General features: G+C 32.9%; 1 protein-coding gene across 1 annotated transcript; it reads right to left on the bottom strand.

The window, feature by feature from the left end:
* Positions 1 to 2171: 2171 nt before the first annotated feature.
* On the bottom strand, positions 2172 to 3101 carry LOC130848632 (olfactory receptor 4P4-like). The gene has a single exon (XM_057727063.1). The coding sequence runs from the start codon at positions 3099 to 3101 to the stop codon at positions 2172 to 2174; it is 930 nt and encodes a 309-aa protein (XP_057583046.1).
* Positions 3102 to 22405: the final 19304 nt, after the last annotated feature.

Genomic DNA, 22405 nt, shown 5'->3' with positions numbered 1-22405 from the left:
TAACCTTTGGCAACAACTGATCATTTTAATGTCTCCATAGTTTGCCTTTCCACATGTCATATAGTTGGAATCCTACAGTATGTAGCATTTTGGATTTAAATCTTTTACTTAATAATGTGCATTTAAGTGTCCTTTATGTCTTCTCATGGCTTGATAGCTCATTTCTTTTTCACACTGAAGAGTATTGCATTATTCAGATGAGCCACAGTATAATTTACTTATCCACTGAAGGGCATCTTAGCTGCTTCAAAGGTTTGTCAATTATGAATAAAGCTGTTATAAACATTCATATGCAGCCAAATGTATTTTGCTGTTGGTTTGTTCGTTGGTTTTTAGATCACATCTTATTTGTCTTTTACTAGTTTCATTTATTTTTTCTATACACTAATAATGAACTATCATAGACAGCAAATATAAAAACAATCCTGGTTAAAACCACATCAAAAAAGAATAAACTAGCTAGGAATACATTTAACCAAGGAGTTGAAAACCTATACTCCAAAACCTAAAAAAAACATTGATGAAGGAAATTAAAGATGATGCAAAGAAATGAAAACACATCTCATGCTCTTGGATTGGAAGAATTAATATTGTTAAAAAAGCCATAGTACCCAAAGCAATCTAGAGATTTAATGCAATCTCTATCAAAATACCCATGGCATCTTTTACAATGCTAGAACAAATAATCCTAAAATTCATATGGAGCCAAAAAGAACCTAAATTGCCAAAACAAATGAGAAAAAACAAAGCTGAAGGTACAAGACTCCCAGTTTTCAAACTGTATAAAACTGCATTATTCAAAATGGCATGATATTGGCACATAAACAAACATATGGATCAATGAATGGAACAGAACAGAGAGCCAAGAAATAAACCCACACACATATGGACAGTTCATCTGACAAAGAAGGCAAGAATATACAATGCGGAAAAAAGTCTCTTCAGCATTCCCTCGCTGATAGTTACATAAGATTTATGTTATATTTTTACCCTTTCTGATATTTTATTATTAATGTGTGATTGTTAATGGCATAAAGGAAAGTTCTAGATATATGAGAACAATATATACAGTCAAAGAAAAAAGAATATAGTGTCTTTGAATTTAATTCTGTGATTAATTAAATCTTAATTTGTGCCAGATTTATTATGAGAAAATAGACACATACAAAGGAAAATAAAGATATAGCATGTAATCTTTGCCTCAGTCAAACAGGTAAAATGCAATTAACAAGGAGAAACACTAGTATGGGGCCTGGGGCTATTTGATATACAGTAAATGTATAGCTGAAAAGTAATAAAAAGAGTAGGGAAGGAATCAGAAATATCTCTGGTCTATTGATGGATCTGCAAAATGTTCCAGAATAAGATAACTTCTGAAATGTGAATTATATTTAAGACATGGACCCTAAAGCATAGGGGTGGGACATCTTAGTCAAGAAATAAAAGAAAAAAATCATAGTGTTAACATATTTTAGGGTAAGTTTAGAGAATGTAGATGAGCCCACTGTAGCTGGATGAAAGCATCCAATCAAAGAGAAATGAAGGAAGAAATGTAAAGAAAGAAGAAAATTAGCCAATATGAGTTTCTGGTAGCCATATACCTTGCAAAAATTAAGTGTTAGCCCAATTAATATTACATTTTATGAAGTATAATATTATCTCATAACATAGAGATTTTCAAAATGGAAACAATATAATTAGAGCACATTTCCAAGACAAAGGCATACAAAACTTACAAAGTTATCAGTCACTTAGGTCTCCTTGACCCCCCTGGCTTATCACTGTAACATCATACTTTCTTTCAATGTGGTGACTTCTGTGATTAGTTATCTTTGAACAAATTGTTAATGCACAAGTGAGAAGACTGGATTTTATTCTGAGGAAAATAATGTTCCATAGCAAGTTTTGGAGAGGGCCATGATGTGACGGGAGATGTGCTTTAGAAAGACAGTTCTTGCATTCCTTAACTCCAAGTGGTCACATCTAGTGCTAGTAGGATCCTTTAAAGTACAGATTGCAATCTGTATCACAGTAACTTGCTTCTTTGGCTCATATAATGCCAGAAGTCATTTGGTCGAACTCCTCAAAGAAAATGTATATGCTTTCCATAGCATCACAACGATACATGTCCTGGGGACATAAATTCTAAAGCACAATGAATATCACCATATTTATTTGAAATCTGGATATACCACTTTAGACCATACCTTCTGCATGGCGATTTTCATCTCCATGTTTCTCAGGGTATAGATAAGAGGATTCAGCATGGGTGCAATCACAGTGTAAAACACAGAGATTCCCTTATCCTTGTTCTCACTCCCTGCAGGTAGAGTGTAAGTATAGATACAGGGCACAAAGAATAAAACTACAACCATTATGTGAGAACTACAGGTTGAGAGAGCTTTTCGTCGTCCTGCAGAGGAGTGTGTTCTAAGATTGAATAATATGACTATGTAAGAAGCTACTAGGACAATAAATATGACAAGGACCACCATCCCTGAATTTGCAATCACTAAGATACTCACAACATGAATATCTTTGCACACCAGTTTCAAAAGAGGCTTCACATCACATATATAGTGATCTATCTTATTAGGACCACAGAATGGTAAATTGAGTACCATAAGAAGTAGAGCAATAGAATGCCAAAAACCCACAACCCAGGCCATTATGAGTAATATGTTACACCTCTGCCTGTTCATGATGACCATGTAGTGCAGGGGCTTGACAATGGCAACATAGCGGTCAAAAGCCATGGACACCAAAATGAATATTTCCACACCTGCCAGCAAGTGGGCAGTGAAGAGCTGGGTCATACAGTTGTTGAAGGAAATGTTTTTTCTTGCTGCAGCTAAATCCCTGATTAGCCTGGGGACAACCGTGGAGGTGTAGCAGAGGTCCATGTGGGAGAGGTGACAGAGAAAGTAATACATTGGCTGTTGAATTAGATGACTACAGGTGATTGTGAGTAAGATGATGAAATTCCCCATTAATACGGCCAGGTAACAAAGCAGAAACAAGAAAAAGAAGAGTAGCTCTATTTTCTTATTTCCCCATAGACCCACGAAAATAAATTCTGTGACATTGTTCTGATTTTCCATGAGGTTGAGTTGAGTTGATTTCAGAGTGTACACAATGGAAACTCAATTTATCTGGAATGATATAGAACATAATACATATTTAATAGCACTTTAAGTTTTGGTCTATTTATGCATTGAATAAAGGTGTAGGTCACAGAGGATTTACTACAGACTTTATTATTATTTTTAGATTAAGGGCATCATATTTCAAATGATATTTAATAAAATAATATTTGTGTCTGGAACGTTTGTAAAGATTTTACAGTTATTTATCTTATAACAACCCAACCAATATGTAATGTTCTGATACTCATTTTGCATATTGGAAAAGAAATGCTATGATGGTTCAATTAATTACACCAAATCATTAAGATATTAAATTGCAATCAATCTAAGATGAACGTGACTCTGATACCAGATTTCATGCTCTTAGTAACTATGCAATAGCATTCACTGACCAAACAAAATTCAAGCTCTTGTCTATCTTTATAAAAGGTATAAGGTCATTTTCCATCCTTGCCTTTAGCTACCTGTGTAACTTTAAGCAAATCTCTCCCCTTCTCCATGTGCATATGAACCATGTAAAAAGTCCTAATCATACACGAACATTCCACACATTCATTGGAACTAAATATTTACTCTTGAAGTTAAAAAAAAATGCTTTTAATCATAGCAGAACATACCTGAATTAGTTAAAAATAATTTCAGTGACTCTCCTTCTAGGCATGTGTGGTTAAGATTCAGAAAATGGAGAGGCTGGAAACAAAGAACTTAAGCACAATATCGGGCATCTGAATATAGGAAGACAGGTTAATCATATATAAAAAATTCACTTTTGCCATAATTGTTCAAAGATACCTTTTAGAGGTTGCTGTTGATACTTTATAAACACTTTAGAGACCTAGTAGATTTCTGTTGACATTGGACAAACTCACTGTAATTAAAGAATGACCTACTTATTTAAACACATTTAGAACAGTGCCACTTTTTTGAAGTAGTAAACCAAGGAGCACAAAGTGAATATGTTGAAATCATTACCTTTACCCATAACCAAATGTCCTCCACAACAAAATCACTGTTTGCCTCAAATACTGTTCATTTCAATGAGGTGTTTGTCAGTGGTACCACTGAGGAACAATATGATGTATTGGACAGACCCTTCATCTAATGATCATGAAGGTGAGCATTCAGGCTCACAGGTCCTGTTTGATTTTTGTTGTGAGCACTGAGCAGTTCACCCTCTCTGAGCCTCCTTCTTCAATTGATAAGTGAAATTAATAATTCTGGATCTATTTGCCTTATGCCAAGAGCAAAAAATGAAATTGATGAAAACAATATCCAATATAAAGAGGTTAGATTCTAACTTGTCAACTGCAAGTGATAATACTCCAACAAATATTTGGATAAAAGTCAACTATTTTCTAAGAAAACAAGACAAAATTTATTCATTAGTTAATAGTTTTTTTTCTTTAGATTTTCAATTCTTCCATAGGGACATTGGTTGAAAAACTCATATTAGACTTACATACTTTTAAGGAAGAAATATGGGTGTTGGTTTAAGTTTGGTCTGTGTACAAAGAGAGTTTAGCATGCTACTTCTTTATATATAAATTGAGAAACCTAGTCTATGTTTATGTGGAATACTCCAATCACATGATATGAACAATTTTAAGATAAATTTTCATTAAAATTACAACACAAAACTGTAGAAAAAACAAAGAATCAAAACTGTAGAATGTGCAACTCTTGGTTTAGAATATTTTTTAAACATTGGTGCTAGCCTCAGCCTCCCTTAACATTTGGATCAGTGCTGCACTACTTACAATGATTGAACATCACATTGTTAAATACAGACTCATGGAGAAAAAGATCCTTCAAAGCAGGTCTTATTTTTCTTCTGGTCTTCTTTTAATCCATAAAAACTCCCTGTGCCGTGTTCCTTTCTTTCTCCCTCTGTGTTCTCTCCCTTCCTCTTTCTCTCTCCCTCCACACACACACACACACACACACACACATACACACACACACACACACACCACCAGCACCACCACCACCCAAATATATGTCCAAATACACAGGATTTTTGGAGTGAAGGAAGGATATTGAGTCCAATTTTTCACATACGTTTCAGTTAAAGAGTTTCTTCCAAAAATCCCACCTTCAAATTTTAAATTCTTAAAGAAAAATTTCTGTGGGGAATTGTTTGCAAAGACATATCAACTACAGTTTGAAAGGCAAAACACATTTAAATAAGCATATTAGGAAGATTTATGACTAAGATCATGAGAGTACATGTCAAGTGTAAAAACCCATCAAGGGCAATTTGATAGAATTTTTCTTTCTTTTTAACTGTTCATCAAATCTATAATAAAGAAAGCATTTGAAATTAAAATTTTGGTATTCATTATTTCCTGTACTTAGAATAAAATGCTGAGATACCATATACTAACTAATTATATGTTCTAGGAATAATACTAAAAAATGTTCATTTTTTGACCATTTCACCTTTACTGCAACCTAAGATATATACTATTGTATTATTGCCCCTGTTGTCAAATAAGGAAGATAAAACTCAAGTTTATACAAATACTAAAGAGAAATCTATATCTGAACAATTTCGGTATGATTTATAATCTCATGATATTTGCATTATGCTGAAATGTCTTCTCACAAATACAAACACTAATAAAGGCTTAAAACCCTCAATTTGCCCTCAAATTCCTGTCTGGATTTTTTTGAATTCCCTCTCTTGAAAATAACCACAAAGAAAAATAATCTAAAAGACTTTGAACTTTAGAATTTCAATTAACAAGATCAAAAAATTATGTAGAATTGTTCAAAATCCAAATTCTTTCATAAAAATTTAATGTATATACATGTAACTAATCATAATGCTCACTTCTGCAAGATTTTACATTTCTTTGAAATGTCAGGCGATCCTTCAGTCTGTTTCCTTTTACTTTTCTGAGACTGCGCTTTGAAACAGCAAATAGATATGGAATACATTTGTCTCTCCCATGAATTGTCTAGCCCAAAGAACCTGTTAGGAGAGCATTGCTGGAAATAACTTGAATTACAAACACAACAGAGGCAAGAAGGAAAAGAGTCCCAAAGGCATTTTACAGCAGGCAATATGTGTGAGGTTATAATTATAGGAATGAAGCCAATAATATTAAAGGGATCTATAAGACAGGTTTGAGGCTTATTTCTTTTATCTCTTGAAGGTTATCACAGGAATGATTCAATAACTCTACAATGTTATAGCACTGATGGAATATTATGGATTTTTTTTTCTATCTCTCACCTCTCCTACAATAATTTCTTTAAAACCTGAAGTCGCTGTTACTATATTTGAAATATTTTTATCCAATTGTATGAATAGGGTAAGAAATAGGAGAGCATTTATATTTTCCTTATAAACTTCATATTATTACCATTAGGATAGAAATTTAGAAATTATTGCTCAGTGTTTATTTACACCCACTTGAAACTTAGAAGCCGTGTAAAGCATTTTGTGTCACTAGGTATCATATAGTACTAGGTAATGTTTAGAGTTGGGGAAAAGACACAATACATTTTTCTTTCTTATTTTAGTTTGCATTTGTTTTGCTTTGTTTTGTCTCTTTTCATCTCTTGCATGAGAGAGGAAGAGGGTGTCAATAGAACCTAAGGGAACAGGTTGAGTAAATTGTAGTCTTTAGTTTCTATTTGTTATTAGATAATTTTCATGGGTCCATGCAAGGTCCTTATAAAGTTCTATTTATATTATAATATGTTTTTCCTTTTCAAATTGCTCATTTCCACTCTGGATACCCACTTTAATATATTTAACTCTTACCAGCCCCACGTTATTTCATATTAGTTATGGTTTCCCTACAGCAGTCATCATCTACAAGAGTGAGTCAAAAATTATCTGCACTCTGGCTGCAGAATTTATTTTAATTAGCTTTTAGAAAAGACAAAATTTTTTCAACATAATCTCCTTACTTTTCAATACACTTTGTCTGTCTGTCAACAAGCTTTCATATTCCCTCATGAAAAAATGTTTTCAGCTGAGCTGAAAGCCACAAATGCACTGCTGTCTTCACGTCTTCATCAGAAGTAAATCTCCATCTTCATAGGGCTGCTTTCAAGGAACCAAACAGGTGAAAGTCTGATGGAACAAGATCAGACTATAAGGAGGATGCTTTAACATCTCAAAATTAAGCTTTTGCAGAGTGTGTCGACAGTGAGGGCAGAAGTGTGTAGATAAGCACACCCTCAGATCACAAAAAAAAGGAATCACTGCACACTTCTCTTCTTTCATGCAAATTGCAGGTGAGGCATCCATTTTTGCTCACACTGCAGTTAATAATGAACAGACATAACATGTTCAGACCTGCACAACAGTGACTAGGAAGACAGTAGCCTTGGAATAAAAGTGCTGATAAAACAGTGAAGCCAAAAGAAGTTTTAAAATAATTGGAGTGGGAATAATTTTTTACTCATCCTCATAGAAAGAATCTCTTATTATACTCTCCTTAAATTGTGGTGTTTGACTCTGTCTTCTCCTTGCTTCATGAGACTGGGAAGCAAGAAAAGTCCTTAAAGTGAAATTTAGCTATATATAAATATAGTCAAAAAAGAAATAATCTCTAAAATCAATTATCAAAGGTTTTCACCTCTCAAGCTAGAAAAATAAAAGGAAATTAAGAATAAAGTGAGTAACACACAGGAATTGAGGATAAGAAAAAAAATCAGTGGAATAGAAAATGAAAAAAATAGAAAAACAGATGAAATAAAAAGTTGATTGTTTGATATATCAATAAAACTGGTAATATCTCAAAATAAAGAGGAGGGGCAGAGAGAGAAAGTAAAGAAAAAGAGAACAAGACAGAAAAATAGAGATAAATTACTTAAACCAAGAATGAAAAATATACAGCATTATAGATTCTGCAGACATTAATAGGGTAATAGAAAATATAATGATCAAATTAAAGTCAATAAATTTAACAACTTAAAAAACAATTTTTTATAAAAATATTGCAAAATCTGGCAGAAGAACTAGAAAACCAGAATTGTCCTATATTAATTAAAGAAATGAAATTTGTGATTAAAATTCTTGTTGAATATAACTTCAGGCCCAATGAATTTAATAATTTATCATGACTATGTGTAGTTCATTCTAGGAATAAAAAGCTTATTGAACACTTAAAATTTAATCAATGTAATTCACTATATTAACCCAATGAAGAGAAGAATCACAAAAGCATTTCAAGAAATGTATAAAATAATTATTCATTAATTGATTAATTTCAATTTAGATATATAATATTTTACAAATCTTTTAGCAAATGAAGACTATAAAGGAAATTGCTCAACCTGATATATCAACATCTAGACATTGCAATAAGGTAAGAAAAAGAAACAAAAGACATACAAATTAGAAAGGAAGAAACAAAAATGTAAAAATATATTTATATGAAGACAGAATGATGGTATAGAGCGAAAATGTTAAGCATTCTACAAAGAATCTAACATGTCTAATTAGTTAGTTGAGCAAGGTAATAGGACATAATGTCAATACAAAAAATTAAATGCATTTGTACAATAACAATAGTTAAAAACTGAAATTAGAAGCAACATTCTGTGTAAGGTATTATTGTAAAATATGAAATTTGAGAGATAAATTTTAATATATATATATATATATATATTTAAAAATATATATTTGTGGAACACTTAACCTGTATATCAAAACCAGACAAACATTTCTGAGAAAAATTCAATACACAAATAAATGGGAAGATATGCCATGTTGATAGATTAAAAGACTCAATATTTTTTACCATTTCAATTTTTTTAATCTCAATGCAAGTTCAATAAAAATAAAATAGGAAAATTGGAATAATCAATAATCCCTTTCTGAAATTTACATAGAAATATACAAGTTTAAAGAATCCTGGAATAATTTCAAGCATATTTTTATGACCATAACAAAATCAGAAAAAGAAATGAGAATAAGAGAAAAAAAGAAAAAATTATATGAAGACTAAACAACATGCTACTGAAAAACCAATGGATCAATGAAGAAATCAAAGAGGAAATTTCAAGATACCTTGTGACAAATGACAATGAAAATACAGCCATATAAAATCTATGAAATGCAGCAAAAGCAGTTCTTAGAGGGAAGTTCATAGCAATACAGGCCTTCCTCAAAAAAACAAGAAAAATCCCAAATAAACAGTCTAACCTAGCAATTAAGAGAACTAGAAAAAAGAAAAATGAACATAACCTAAAGTCACCAGAAGGAAGGAAATAAAGATCAAGAGGAAATCAATAAAACAGAGATTAAAAAACAATAAAAAATTTAATAAAACCAAGAGCTGGTTCTTTGAAAGGATTACAAAATAGATAAATCTCTGGCCAGGTTTACCAAGAAGAAAAGGGAGAGGACCCAAATAAAAAAAAAATAAGAAATGAAAAAGGACAAATAACAACGAATACCACAGAAATACAAAAAACCAAAAGTGAATACTATGAACAATTATATGCCAACAAATTGGAAAATGTAGAAGAAAGGATAAGTTTCTAGAAACATACAGCTCACAAAATTATGAATCAAGAAGAGATAGGTAATTTGAACATACCAATCACTAGAAGTGAAATAGCATCTACAAAAAAAAAAAAAAAAAAATGCACTGGAAAATAAAAGTCCAGGACCAGATGGCTTCACGTAGGAATTCTACCAAACATAAAGATATTTACACCAATTCTTCACAAAGTCTTCCAAAAGACTGAGGAGAGAACCCTCCCAAAGTCATTCTATGAAGCCACCATCACCCAGATACCAAAATCAGACAAAGAAACTAGCAGAAAATTTCAGGCCAATATCTTTGATGAATATAGATGCAAAAATTCTCAAAAAAAATTTAGCAAACTGAATCCAGCAACTCTTAAAAAGATCATATACCACAACCAAGTTGGATTCTATCAAGGGTCACAAGGATGATTCAACATACACAAACCCATCAATGTGATACACCACATCAACAAAAGAAAAGAGAAAAACCACCCGATCATCTCACTAGACACAGTAAAAGCATTTGATAGAATTCAACATCCATTTATGACTTAAAGAAAACATTCTTAACTAATTGGTTATAGAGGAAACATCTCAACATAATAAAAGTTATTTATGAAAAAAATTACAGCTGACATAATACTCAATGGTGAAAAGCTGAAAGCCTCTCTTCTAAAATCTGAAAAATTGTTGTTTCTAGATTTTTTGATGATGGCCATTCTGATTGCTGTGAGGTGATACCTCATGGTGGCTTTCACTTGTATTTCTCTCATGATTAGTGATGTTGAGCATCTTTTCCTTTTTTTTTTTTTTTTTTTTTTGTTAGCTATCTGCATATCTTCTTCGGAGAAATGTCTGTTTAGGTTTTCTGCCCATTTGTGGATTGGGTTATTTGCTTTTTGCTTTTTTGGAATTAAGCTGCATGAGCTGCTTGTATATTTTGGAGATTAATCCTTTGTCCATTGCTTCATTGGCAAGTATTTTCTCCCATTCTGAGGGTTGCCTTCTTGTCTTGTTTATGGTTTCTTTGGCTGTGCAAAAGCTTTTAATTTTCATTAGGTCCCATTTGTTTAATCTTGATTTTATTTTCATGATTTTAGGAGGTGGGTCAAAAAGGATCTTGCTTTGATGGATGTCATAGAGTGTTCTGCCTATGTGTTCCTCTAGGAGTTTTATATGGCCTTACATGTAGGCCCTTAATCCATTTTGAGTTTATTTTTGTGTATGGTGTTAAGAAGGGTTCTAATTTCATTCTTTAACATGTAGCTGTCCAATTTTCCCAGCACCACTTATTGAAGAGGCTGTCTTTTTTCCATTGTATATTCTGGCCTCCTTTGTCAAAGATAAGCTGCCCATATGTGCTTGGGCTTACCTCTGAGCTCTCTATTCTGTTCCATTAATCTAAATTTCTATTTTTGTGCCAGTACCATACTGTCTTGATCACTGTGGCCTTGTAGTATAGTTTGAAGTCAGGAAGCCTGATTCCATCAACTCTGTCTTTCCTTCTCAAAATTGCTTTGGCTATTTGGGGTCTTTTGCATTTCCATGCAAATCATAAGATTTCTTGTTCTAGTTCTGTGAAAAATGCCATTGGTAATTTTATCGGGATTACATTGAATCTGTAAATTGCTTTGGGTAGTACGGTCATTTTCACAATGTTGATTCTTCCAACCCAAGAACATGGTTTGTCCCTCCATCTGTTTGTTTCATCTTTGATTTCTTTCATCAGTGTCTTATAGTTTTCTGTATACAGGTCTTTCAAAAAATCTAGAAACAACAAATGTTGGAAAGGGTGCGGAGAAAAGGGAACTCTCCTGCACTGTTGGCGGGAATGTAAGTTGGTACAGCCACTATGGAAAACAGTTTGGAGGTTCCTTAAAAAACTAAAAATAGAACTACCATAGGATCCAGTAATCCCACTACTTGGCGTATACCCAGAGAAAACCATAATCCCAAAAGAAACATGTACCATAACGTTTATTGCAGCACTATTTATGATAGCCAGGACATGGAAGCAACCTAAATGCCCATCAACAAATGATTGGATAAAGAAGATGTGGCATATATATACAATGGAATATTACTCAGCTATAAAAATGAATGAAATGGAGCTATATGTAATGAGGTGGATAGACCTAGAGTCTCTCATACAGAGTGAAGTAAGTCAGAAAGAGAAAAATAGATATTGTATATTAACTCATATATACGGAATCTAAAAAAAAAATGGTACTGATAAATCCAGTGACAAGACAAGAATAAAGATGTAGATGCAGAGAATGGACTGGAGGACACAAGGTTGGGGGTTAGAGCACAAAGGGGAAGCTGAGACAAAATGAGAGAGTAGCATAGACATATATGCACTACCAACTGTAAAATAGATATTCAGTGGGAAGTTGCTGTATAACAAAAGGAGATCAACTTGATGATGGGTGATGCCTTAGAGGGCCAGGATGGGAAGGATGGGGGGGAGTTTTGGGAGGGAGGGAATATGGTGATATGTGTATAAATACAGCTGATTGACTTTGGTGTACCTCAAAAACTGGTACAAGAGTGTAAAGCAATTATATTCCAATAAAGAGACTAGCAAAAAAAAGAGAGAGGGTCTGGAAATCAGACATGGCCAGGCTGTGGATTTGGTTTGTTCGTTTCTGAGTTGTACAAAATAAAACATAAGAAATCTAAAAAAAGAAAAAAATCTGAACAAGACAGAGATTCCCACTCTCACCACTTGTATTCAATATAGTATTGGAAATCCTGGCCACATAAATCAGACAAGAAAAGGATATAAAAGGTATCTAAATTGGACAAGAAAAAGTAAAATTGTCATGCAGATAATATGATACTATATACAGAAAACCCTAAAGACTTCTTACAAAAACTTCTAGAATTGGTAAACAAATTCAGCAAGGTAGCAGGATATAAGATTAACATACAGAAATAGGTTGCATTTTTATACTAACAATAAAATATCAGAAAGGGAAAGTAAATATAAAACAAACAAACAAAATCCCTTTTAAAACAGTATCCAAAAAAAAAAAAAAAAGTACTTAGGAATAAACCTGACATAGGATGTAAAAGACTTATATGCTAAGAACTATAAGACACTAATAAAGGAAGTTGAAGATTAGTTAAAGAAATGGAAAGATAACTCATGCTGTGAGATTGAAGGAGTAAATTAATATTATTATAATGGCCATACTACCCAAAGCAATCTACAGATTTAATGTGAATCCCTATTAAATTACTCATGATTTCTATAAAAAGAAAAATCAAAGTATTGAAATGGGGACATGGAGTTTTTAACAAATTTTGCTAAAGCATTTGGACATACATAAGAGAAAAAAAATGAACCTCAGACATTACCACACACTATAAAAAAAAAAAAATAACTCAAAATGAGTCAGAGACCTAGAGCCATAGATGTTAAACCTGAATGTATAAAAATTCTAGGAGAATATTTTTGAACTGGAGTTAGATCAGTATTTATTATATATGACACAATAAGCAAGAACATTAAGAAAAAAATTAAAAATCAGGCTTGTCGAATCACTCATCATCAGAGAAATGCAAGTCAAAGCCACAATGAGGTATCACCTCACACCAGTCAGAATGGCCATCATCACAAAATCTGGAAACAACAAATGTTGGAGAGGGTGTGGAGAAAAGGGAACTCTCCTGCACTGTTGGCAGGAATGTAAGTTGGTACAGCCACTATGGAAAACAATTTGGAGGTTCCTTAGAAAACTACAAATAGAACTATCATATGATCCAGTAATCCCACTACTGGGCATATACCCAAAGAAAACCATAATCCCAAAAGACACATGTATCATAATGTTTATTGCAGCACTATTTACAATAGCCAGGACATGGAAGCAACCTAAATGCCCATCAACAAATGAATGGATAAAGAAGATGTGTCATATATATACAATGGAATATTACTCAGCTATCAAAAGGGATGAGATGGAGCTATATGTAATGAGGTGGATAGACCTAGAGTCTGTCATACAGAGTGAAGTAAGTGAGAAAGAGGAAGACAAATATTGTATGCTAACTCACATATATGGAATCTAAAAATGGTACTGATGAACTCAGTGACAAGAACAAGGATGCAAATGCAGAGAATGGACTGGAGAACTCGAGGTTTGGGAGGGGGCGGGGGTGAAGGGGAAGCTGAGACAAAGCAAGAGAGTAGCACAGACATATATGTACTACCAACTGTAAAGTAGATAGCCAGTGGGAAGTTGCTGTATAACAAAGGGAGTTCAACTCGAGGATGGAAGATGCCTTAGAGGGCTGGGATGGGGAGGGTGGGGGGGACTAGAGGGAGGGTGGGGGGGGAGTCAAGGGAGGGAGGGAATACGGGGATATGTGTATAAAAACAGATGATTGAACTTGGTGTACCCCCAAAAAATAATAATTAATATATATAAATAAATAAATAAATAAATAAATAAATAAATAAATAAAAAAAATCAGGCTTGTTGAAATGTTCAATCTTGTGCTCATTGGATGTCGCAATTTTAAAATTGAAGAGATAATCCATGATACAGGAGAAAATTCTATATATACAAGTTTATACACACAGTGTTATACAGTTTACATATAAAACATTTTATAAATATGAAAATTTATGTCCAGTTATATATAATTATTTGTAAATCAATTTATATACACATAACATATATATACATATACAAAACATACATATAATAAAACACTTGTATCTAAAACATCTAAAACCCATGACACCTCTTTTTACTCACTTTTTAACATAAATTTATTTATTTATTTATTTTATTGGCTGTGTTGGTTCTTTTTTGCTGTGTGCAGGCTTTCCTTTTAGTTGTGGTGAGTGTCCCCCACATTGGCAGGTGGCTTCTCAACCACTGCACAACCTAGGAAGCCCAACACCTATTTTTAAGTTGTTGGAACAACTTGAACATAAACTTTACAAAGGAAGATGCACAATGGCCAGTAATAACATACAAATTTTAAAATTCTCAACATCATTAATCATCAGGGAATGCATATTAGAACACAATAATTTATGACAATGTAGCTCCTAAAAGGACTAAAAGGAAAATAACTAATAATACCGGGTGACAAGCACACAGAACAACTGGAAACCTCTTCTTGCGTTTTTTACGTTTCTCCACCTTTTTAATGTTGCTTAGCATTCCATACAAACCAGACATAGAGTCCAGAGATAACTAACTGTGAGACATCTAGAATTTCTGTCTGCTTTTATAATCCTCTGATGAATAATTTCAGAGTCAAATACTTTAAAGTGACTGTCATTAATTTTATGCACTCATTGCTATGGCTCTTCAGCAATCAATAATGTTTTCCCAGAAAATATTTAATACTGAGAAGAAAACCAGTTATTTCTCTGATGTGAGTCAACAGTGAAACTACATCACCCATCCCCACACCTGAATTATGCTACCTTGCTAATCACATGACATTAAGCTTTCTTAGAAACACAGGTTCAAATAGAGTCTCACATGTTTAGGTTCCAAGTGTAAGGAATACAATTCCCCACTCAAAAATAGGTGCTTCTCAAACATGTGTCTTCAGAATACCCGCTTCTAAGACAAAGCGTTTCTATCAAAGGAGGTAATTAACTTCTGGGAGAAAAAGTAGCAGCTATAAGACAAGGTCCTTGAACCTTATGGCAATCTCTTTAAATATTCTTGTAATGCAAGGTGAAAATGTTTTTTGTGTTTACATCTCCAGAGCAAGATTCATCAAGAGTGGAATGACCCATTTGAATTTGTTTCCACCACATTTTTGCCTCTTGCCTGTGGGACTATAGCTGTCTACAGAAGATCAAGTCTCCATAGTGTTTCAAATGAGTCCATTCTAAACTCAAATCCCAAGTTTTGAATAAAAACATTTTGATGTTTTAGGCTAGAAGGAAACAATTACACTTAAAAAAACAAAATAAAACAAAAGGTGGATGTTAACTGTTACTTTGGTGTTGAATTATCTGAATTGTCTCTTTCTGAGTGTCATATCTTTCATATTGATAGTTACTTATCCCAAGACTAGGTCAGTTTGAAGATGGTATTGTTTCTGAATACTCCTAAATAGCATTAATATCATCTAAGACTATTTTTCAATAATGCTGATGCTTAGTAAATATTGTTTCTTTCTCTATATAGTAATTATTATGTTTCAACGTGTTTCAAATAGAGTAATAGAGCATCTCATCCTTACCCCAATTCTTAAAAAAAAAAAAAAAACTTGATAAATATCATTAACCTACATTGACAGAAATTTTAGGCCCATTGAAATAAAGAAAATTGAAGGACCTATACCAGACATCACGCTTTTGCAATGAGACAAATCCTTTAGTAATCATTGAAGACTAACCATGAGAATGAAAACAAAATTTCATTATATGGAAAGTGAGCCAATATAAATATTAAATGGTACAGGTCACCTGCTGTTTAGTCCAAGCATGAACATGGAGCACCTTTTCTGTGATCAACTGCTCAGGATAATATGATTCTGTTTTACTTCTCTAAAAGTAAAATTGGAGATAATCCTTCCTAGTTTAATGCATGGCTAAATGTTTCCCTGCCTTATTAGTCAAAATACCAATTCTTTCTACTTCCTAGATATATACTCAGTCAAAAAATAGATAACAGTTCTATGTGTCTACAGTACTATGATGTTTATGTTCAAATATGTTTTCTTATTCAATTATCATAAAAATCTGAGGTAAATAATAATATTTTCTCTTTATACTTGAGGAACCAAAATTTTAAGGTGCCAAGAAATATACCATAGATAAGAGAAGTTGCAAGTGAAAGAATCGACATTCTAGTCTCATGTTTCTGATTCTGAAACATATACCCTTAATCACAAGTTGTTTTTAACAATTTTCAGGAGGCTGAGGGCACACTTTCCATAGGGGAATTGGAGAAGAAAGAACAGTGTCTGAGGGAGAGGTCAAAAGAGAAATACTTTCAATGATGCAGTTCCAAATTTTATTTGAAATTTGAAACCTCAGACATGGTGTTGTGTGTGCATGTGTGTTTGTGTGTGTGTGTGTGTGCATCTGCTAATGAAGTTGCTACATATACATTTGCATATTAAAGTAATTATAATTACTAGGGTTGTATAAGAATATTACTAGTTCAACAATGCAAGTTAAGTGTTGAATTTAGAGGGAAAAAGTTAAGTATAAATTGACCTAATCGAGGCTCTACCCTTTATGGACAGAATACTTAACTTAATCCTAAGTTTCTATTTCCTAATGTGCAAAATATTTATAAAAATAATATTGATAATCATCTCATAAGTTTTTAGTGGCAAATATTCACAAAAACACTTAATGCACACTGTGTTCATTTCCCTTAATATTATCATTGTTATTCTTACTATCATTATGTCTCTAAGATTGTCTCCTCATTTGAAAAATGGTATAATACCAACCATAGAGGTTGTTGTCAGTATTAAATGGGATCATATGTGCAAATCATTTGCTTCTATGCAATGACAATTGCAGAAAATCATTAAATAGTATGCATTACAGTTATTATATTATATATAAAAATATAAATTATATATAAAAATCATATGCCTAATATATAATATATAATATAAATATAATATTGTAGAAATAATGTGTATATACATAATTATATATAACATCTATACAATACTTTTTATATCAAATTAAATGTATTGAATATATGATATAATAAAATATTGATATTGTATATTATATAACTCTCATAAAGTTATTGCATTTAGAACAACCAATATTACCAATTTTTTTTTTTTTATAGTAGCTCTTGTATACTTCCTTTACTTTCCTGTCATCAATGACCTTATGTCAAGTATTTGAATAATCTCCTAACCGGGGCTCTTGTGTCTGCCTTTTACCTCACTGTGGAACCTCAGCCCACTTCATCAAGGATGCCTAAAGATCTTTATTACAGTTATCGATAAGTCCAAGATCCCCCTTCCTCAAATTCTACTTCATCGTCTTATTCATATTCTCAATTACCTTCCTTAGTTCCCCATTTTCTAAGAATAAAAGGAAATTTTCTTACTTTTACATTCACAGTCTCTACATTCATACACTGCCTCTCTCTCAGGCTTACCTGCCAATGCACATTATGTACTACTTCAAGTTTGGCATTTAGTCATCTTACATAATTAAGTGTACACACATGGTCTCCTACTTTTGTGTTTCCTAATGATCCTCAGGGTTATACTCTTTAAAACATCTTTACTTGGGAGGAAATTTGAATAATCTTCAAGAACTCAGATCTTTTTTCAATTTCAAAAAAAAAAAAACCTCTTAAGAATTCACAACTCAAGAGAATTCACACATTTAATATTTATTAGAGTAAATTTAAGGTTGCATTGATTTTTTTAGGCAATATAAATAACCATAATATGAAATACATGGAGAATAGGAACAATGTGACAGAGTTTGCTCTAATGGGACTCACAGAGAGTCCAAAGATTCAGAAAATCATCTTTGTTGTGTTTTTGGTCATCTACATCCCTTCTGTGGGAGGAAATGTGCTCATTGTGGTTACCATCATTACCCCCATGTACTTTTTCTTGGCCCTTCTCTCCTTTATTGATGCCTGCTACTCCTCTGTCAATACCCCTAAATTGATTGTAGATTCACTCTATGAAAAGAAGACCATCCTATTCAATGGATGCATGATCCAAATCTCTTCAGAATATGTCTTCAGCGGGGCTGAAATCATCCTGCTTACTGTGATGGCCTACGGCCGCTACGTGGCCATCTGCAAACCTTTGCACTATGCAACCATCATGAACTGGTGGGTGTGTTGTCTGCTTGTCGGAGTGGTGTAGGTGGGAGGTTTTCTTCATGCAGCTGTGCAGATGCTCTTCATTTCCCGATTACACTTCTATGGCCCTAATGCCATAGATCATTTTTTTGTGTGACCTGAATCCTTTACTCAATCTTGTCTGCACTGATACCCACACTCTAGGATTATTTGTTTCTGCCAACAGTGAACTTATCTGTCTGTTAAACTTCCTCCTTCTCATGGTCTCCTATGTGGCTATCCTGTCCTCCCTAAAGATGCACCTCTTAAAGGCAAGGCACAAGGCTCTCTCCACCTGTGTCTTCCACATCACAGTGGTTGTCATTCTTTGTGCCATGTGTATTTATGTACATGAGACCTGCAACTACTTTGTCAATTGATAAAGCAGTTGCTGTATTCTACACCACAATAACCCCTGTGGTGAATCCCTTAATCTATACCTTGAGAAATTCCCAGATGAAAAATGCCATTAGGAACTCGTGTAGTAGGAAAGCTGTTTCAGGTGACAAATAAAATGTGCTTGGAGCCCAACACTGATTCAACTGAGGAAAGATGCAACAACACATTGTTTATGATCTCAGCAAGGAATACTAAGGGGTAAAGAAAAAAATTAACAACTATGAATCATAGATTCTGCCTTAAATGGAGAAGAAATAGGTGCAAAATATGAGAAAGAAATAAACCAGGAAAACTCTTTGCATAGTCGGAAAAATCTAGCAAATCAGAGCTTAGTTTCACCAGTCCATCCATGTTTATATATCCTTAGGCTTTACTTCTAATAAGAATATAAAGAATAATAAATATATTGGTATCAGGCAGTAATCTCTGTAATAGTCCAAAGGGGTAGGCACTAATATTATCCCTATATTACCTGTGAGGAAAGTGACAAAATATCAAAATATGGGATGGACATCAAAATAGATATATTGAAGAGGCAGTAACCAGAAGCTAACTGGTTTCTTAGGCCATGCTCTTAACTGTATAATATATTGTCAGGCAATGATGAAAGAAAGGTAAGATAATTGTACCAGTTACCATTTATTGAGTCAGGGACTGTGCTGGGCATGTTTTATATATATATATATATATATATATATATATATATATATATATATATATATAATTATTTTTCTTACTAAATTCTAATAATTTTCCATAAATAACTGTTCATTTTTATACATCATAATGGTAATATGATGGTATTTTGATATTTAACTACTTTAGAGTTATAAAGAAACAGGTCATTGAACCTCCCAGGGGTAAGTAAAAGAGATTATATCACACTTGCAAATTATTGCAGACTTCAGAACCTATTGATATTGCTCATTTCACCATCTTAGGATGCTAACCCATCAGAAAGAATGATGATTCAAATAAAAGAATATTTTAATGTGAGACAGGATTTTCTATTTATTAAATAAACAGTTACACTCCATAAAGCACTTGCCTGCTTGATAATACTAGTTAGGAGGTCACTGTAATTACCTGGGTTTGAGAGGATGGAAGACTAAATTATTGTGGTGCTGTCGAGTATTCAGAATGTAGTAGATTCAGCTGCATCCAGCTCAGACCCCTTTCATTGGTTCTGTGTACCCAAGCCTCAGCTGCTATGTATCCAGGCTGCTAACAGCTCACAGCCCCACCCACCCTTCTAATTTGTAAAATTATGTACAAATAATAATTTGATCACTCATAATGTTCTAAGAGAGAATTTCACATTATTAAGAAAACATAATAAAAAAAATTATCATTGTTTGAAAGAGTCCTTTAATGTGAATCTATTGTTTGAGTACCTGAACTTCCATTTCATTTTTAGTGACAGGTTATTTGGTCAAGCTGAGTAATCATAGAGCCATGCCTAGAATATAAATAATTCAACAATATTTTTGTTTCCTTATTAGTAACTGCTGAGATAATTTGTAAAATTCATCTTTGCTCTAACAATTCTACTTAATTTTACCTCCCTCATTATTTTTTTCTTCTCTTTATAACTGTCTATAAAGTGCATCCAGAATAACTGTAATCTTGCATTGAATTCACATATACTAAAATGCTGTCAGTATTTTAACTATCTTTCTTTTCAGAAAATACTGTTATCTAGTCCTTTCTTTGTCATAATATCTGTTGTGTTTTTTAAGATTTCTTTATTTAAATCCTATTCATCATGCAAATAACAATCTTTTATAAAATTTTCTACTGGTTTCCCTAGAAAATCTTTCTCAGAAATTTATTCTTCCAGTTACAAGATATTTTAATATATTATGCTACAATGTATAATTTAAATTATTAAACTTTGTTTTTTTTAAGTAGTTTTGTGTTCACAGCAAAACAGAGTGGAAAGTACAGAGTTTCCATGTGCCCCCATCACCACACACAGACACCTCCCCAAACAGATCAGCACATTTGTTACAATCAAAGGAATTTACATTAACACAACTTTATCAACCATATTCATAATTTACATCACCATACACTTTTGTTGTTTTACAATTTATGGGTTGGAGCTTTATAATGACAAATCTACTACTGAAGTAATGTACAGAAGAGCTTCACTGCCTTAATATGAGGGTGAGTCAAAAATTATTTGCACTCCAGTTCTATTAAAACTTCTGTAATTTTTTCTGACCACAATGCCATGAGACTAGATATCAATTACAGGAAAAAAAAACAAAAACTGTAAAAAATACAACCACATGGAGACTAAGCAATATGCTATTAAACAAACAAAATCAAAGAGGAAATAAAAAAAATACCTAGAAACAAATGACAATGAAAACACAACAACTCAAAACCTATGGGATGCAGCAAAAGCAGTCCTAAGAGGGAAGTTTATAGCAATACAGGCCTACCTCAAGAAACAAGAAAAATATCAAATAAACAATCTAACCTTACACCTAACACAACTAGAGAAAGAAGAAAAAAAAAAAAAAAACCCAAAGTGAGCAGAAAGAAACAAATCATAAAGATCAGATCAGAAATAAATGAAAAAGAAAGGAAGGAAATGATAGCAAAGATCAATAAAAATGAAAGCTGGTTCTTTGAGAAGATAAACAAAATTAATAAACCATTAGCCAAACTTATCAAGCAAAAAAAGGGAGAAGATGCAAATCAACAGAATTAGAAATGAAAAAGGAGAAGTAACAACGGACACCACAGATATACAAAAGAACATGAGAGAATACTACCAACAACTATATGTCAATAAATTGGATAAACTGGAAAAAATGGATAAATTATTAGAAAAGAACAATCTTCCAAAACAGAAGCAGGAAGAAACAGAACATATGAACAGACCAATCACAAGTATGGAAATTGAGACTGCGATTAAAAATCTCCCAACAAACAAAAGCCCAGGACCAGATGGCTGCACAGGTGAATTCTATCAAATATTTAGAGAAGAGCTAACACCTATCCTTCTCGAACTCTTCCAAATTATAGCAGAAGGAGGAACACTCCCAAACTCATTCTACGAGACCACCATCACCCTGATACCAAAACCAGGCAAAGATGTCACAAGAAAAGAAAATTACAGACCAATATCTCTGATGAATATAAATGCAAAAATCTTCAACAAAATACTAGCTAACAGAATCCAACAGCACATTAAAAAGATCATACACAATAATCAAGTGGAATTATCCCTGGAATGCAAGGATTCTTCAATATATGCAAATCAATCAATGTGATACACCATATTAACGAATTGAAAGATAAAAACCATATGATAATCTCAATAAACACAGAAAAAGCTTTTGAGAAAATTCAGCATCCATTTATGATAAAAACTCTCCAGAAAATGGACATAGAAGGAAATTACCTCAACATAATAAAAGCCATATATGACAAACCAACTGCCAACATCGTCCTAAATGGTGAAAAACTGAAAGCATTCCCGTTAAGGACAGGAACAAGACAGGGGTGTCCACTCTCACCAT

Source organism: Hippopotamus amphibius, chromosome 3 (assembly GCF_030028045.1).
Source record: "Hippopotamus amphibius kiboko isolate mHipAmp2 chromosome 3, mHipAmp2.hap2, whole genome shotgun sequence".
Taxonomy (NCBI): Eukaryota; Metazoa; Chordata; class Mammalia; order Artiodactyla; family Hippopotamidae; genus Hippopotamus; species Hippopotamus amphibius.
The sequence above is the reverse complement of the archived record's forward strand: the minus strand, read 5'-3'. Positions and strand labels throughout refer to the sequence as shown.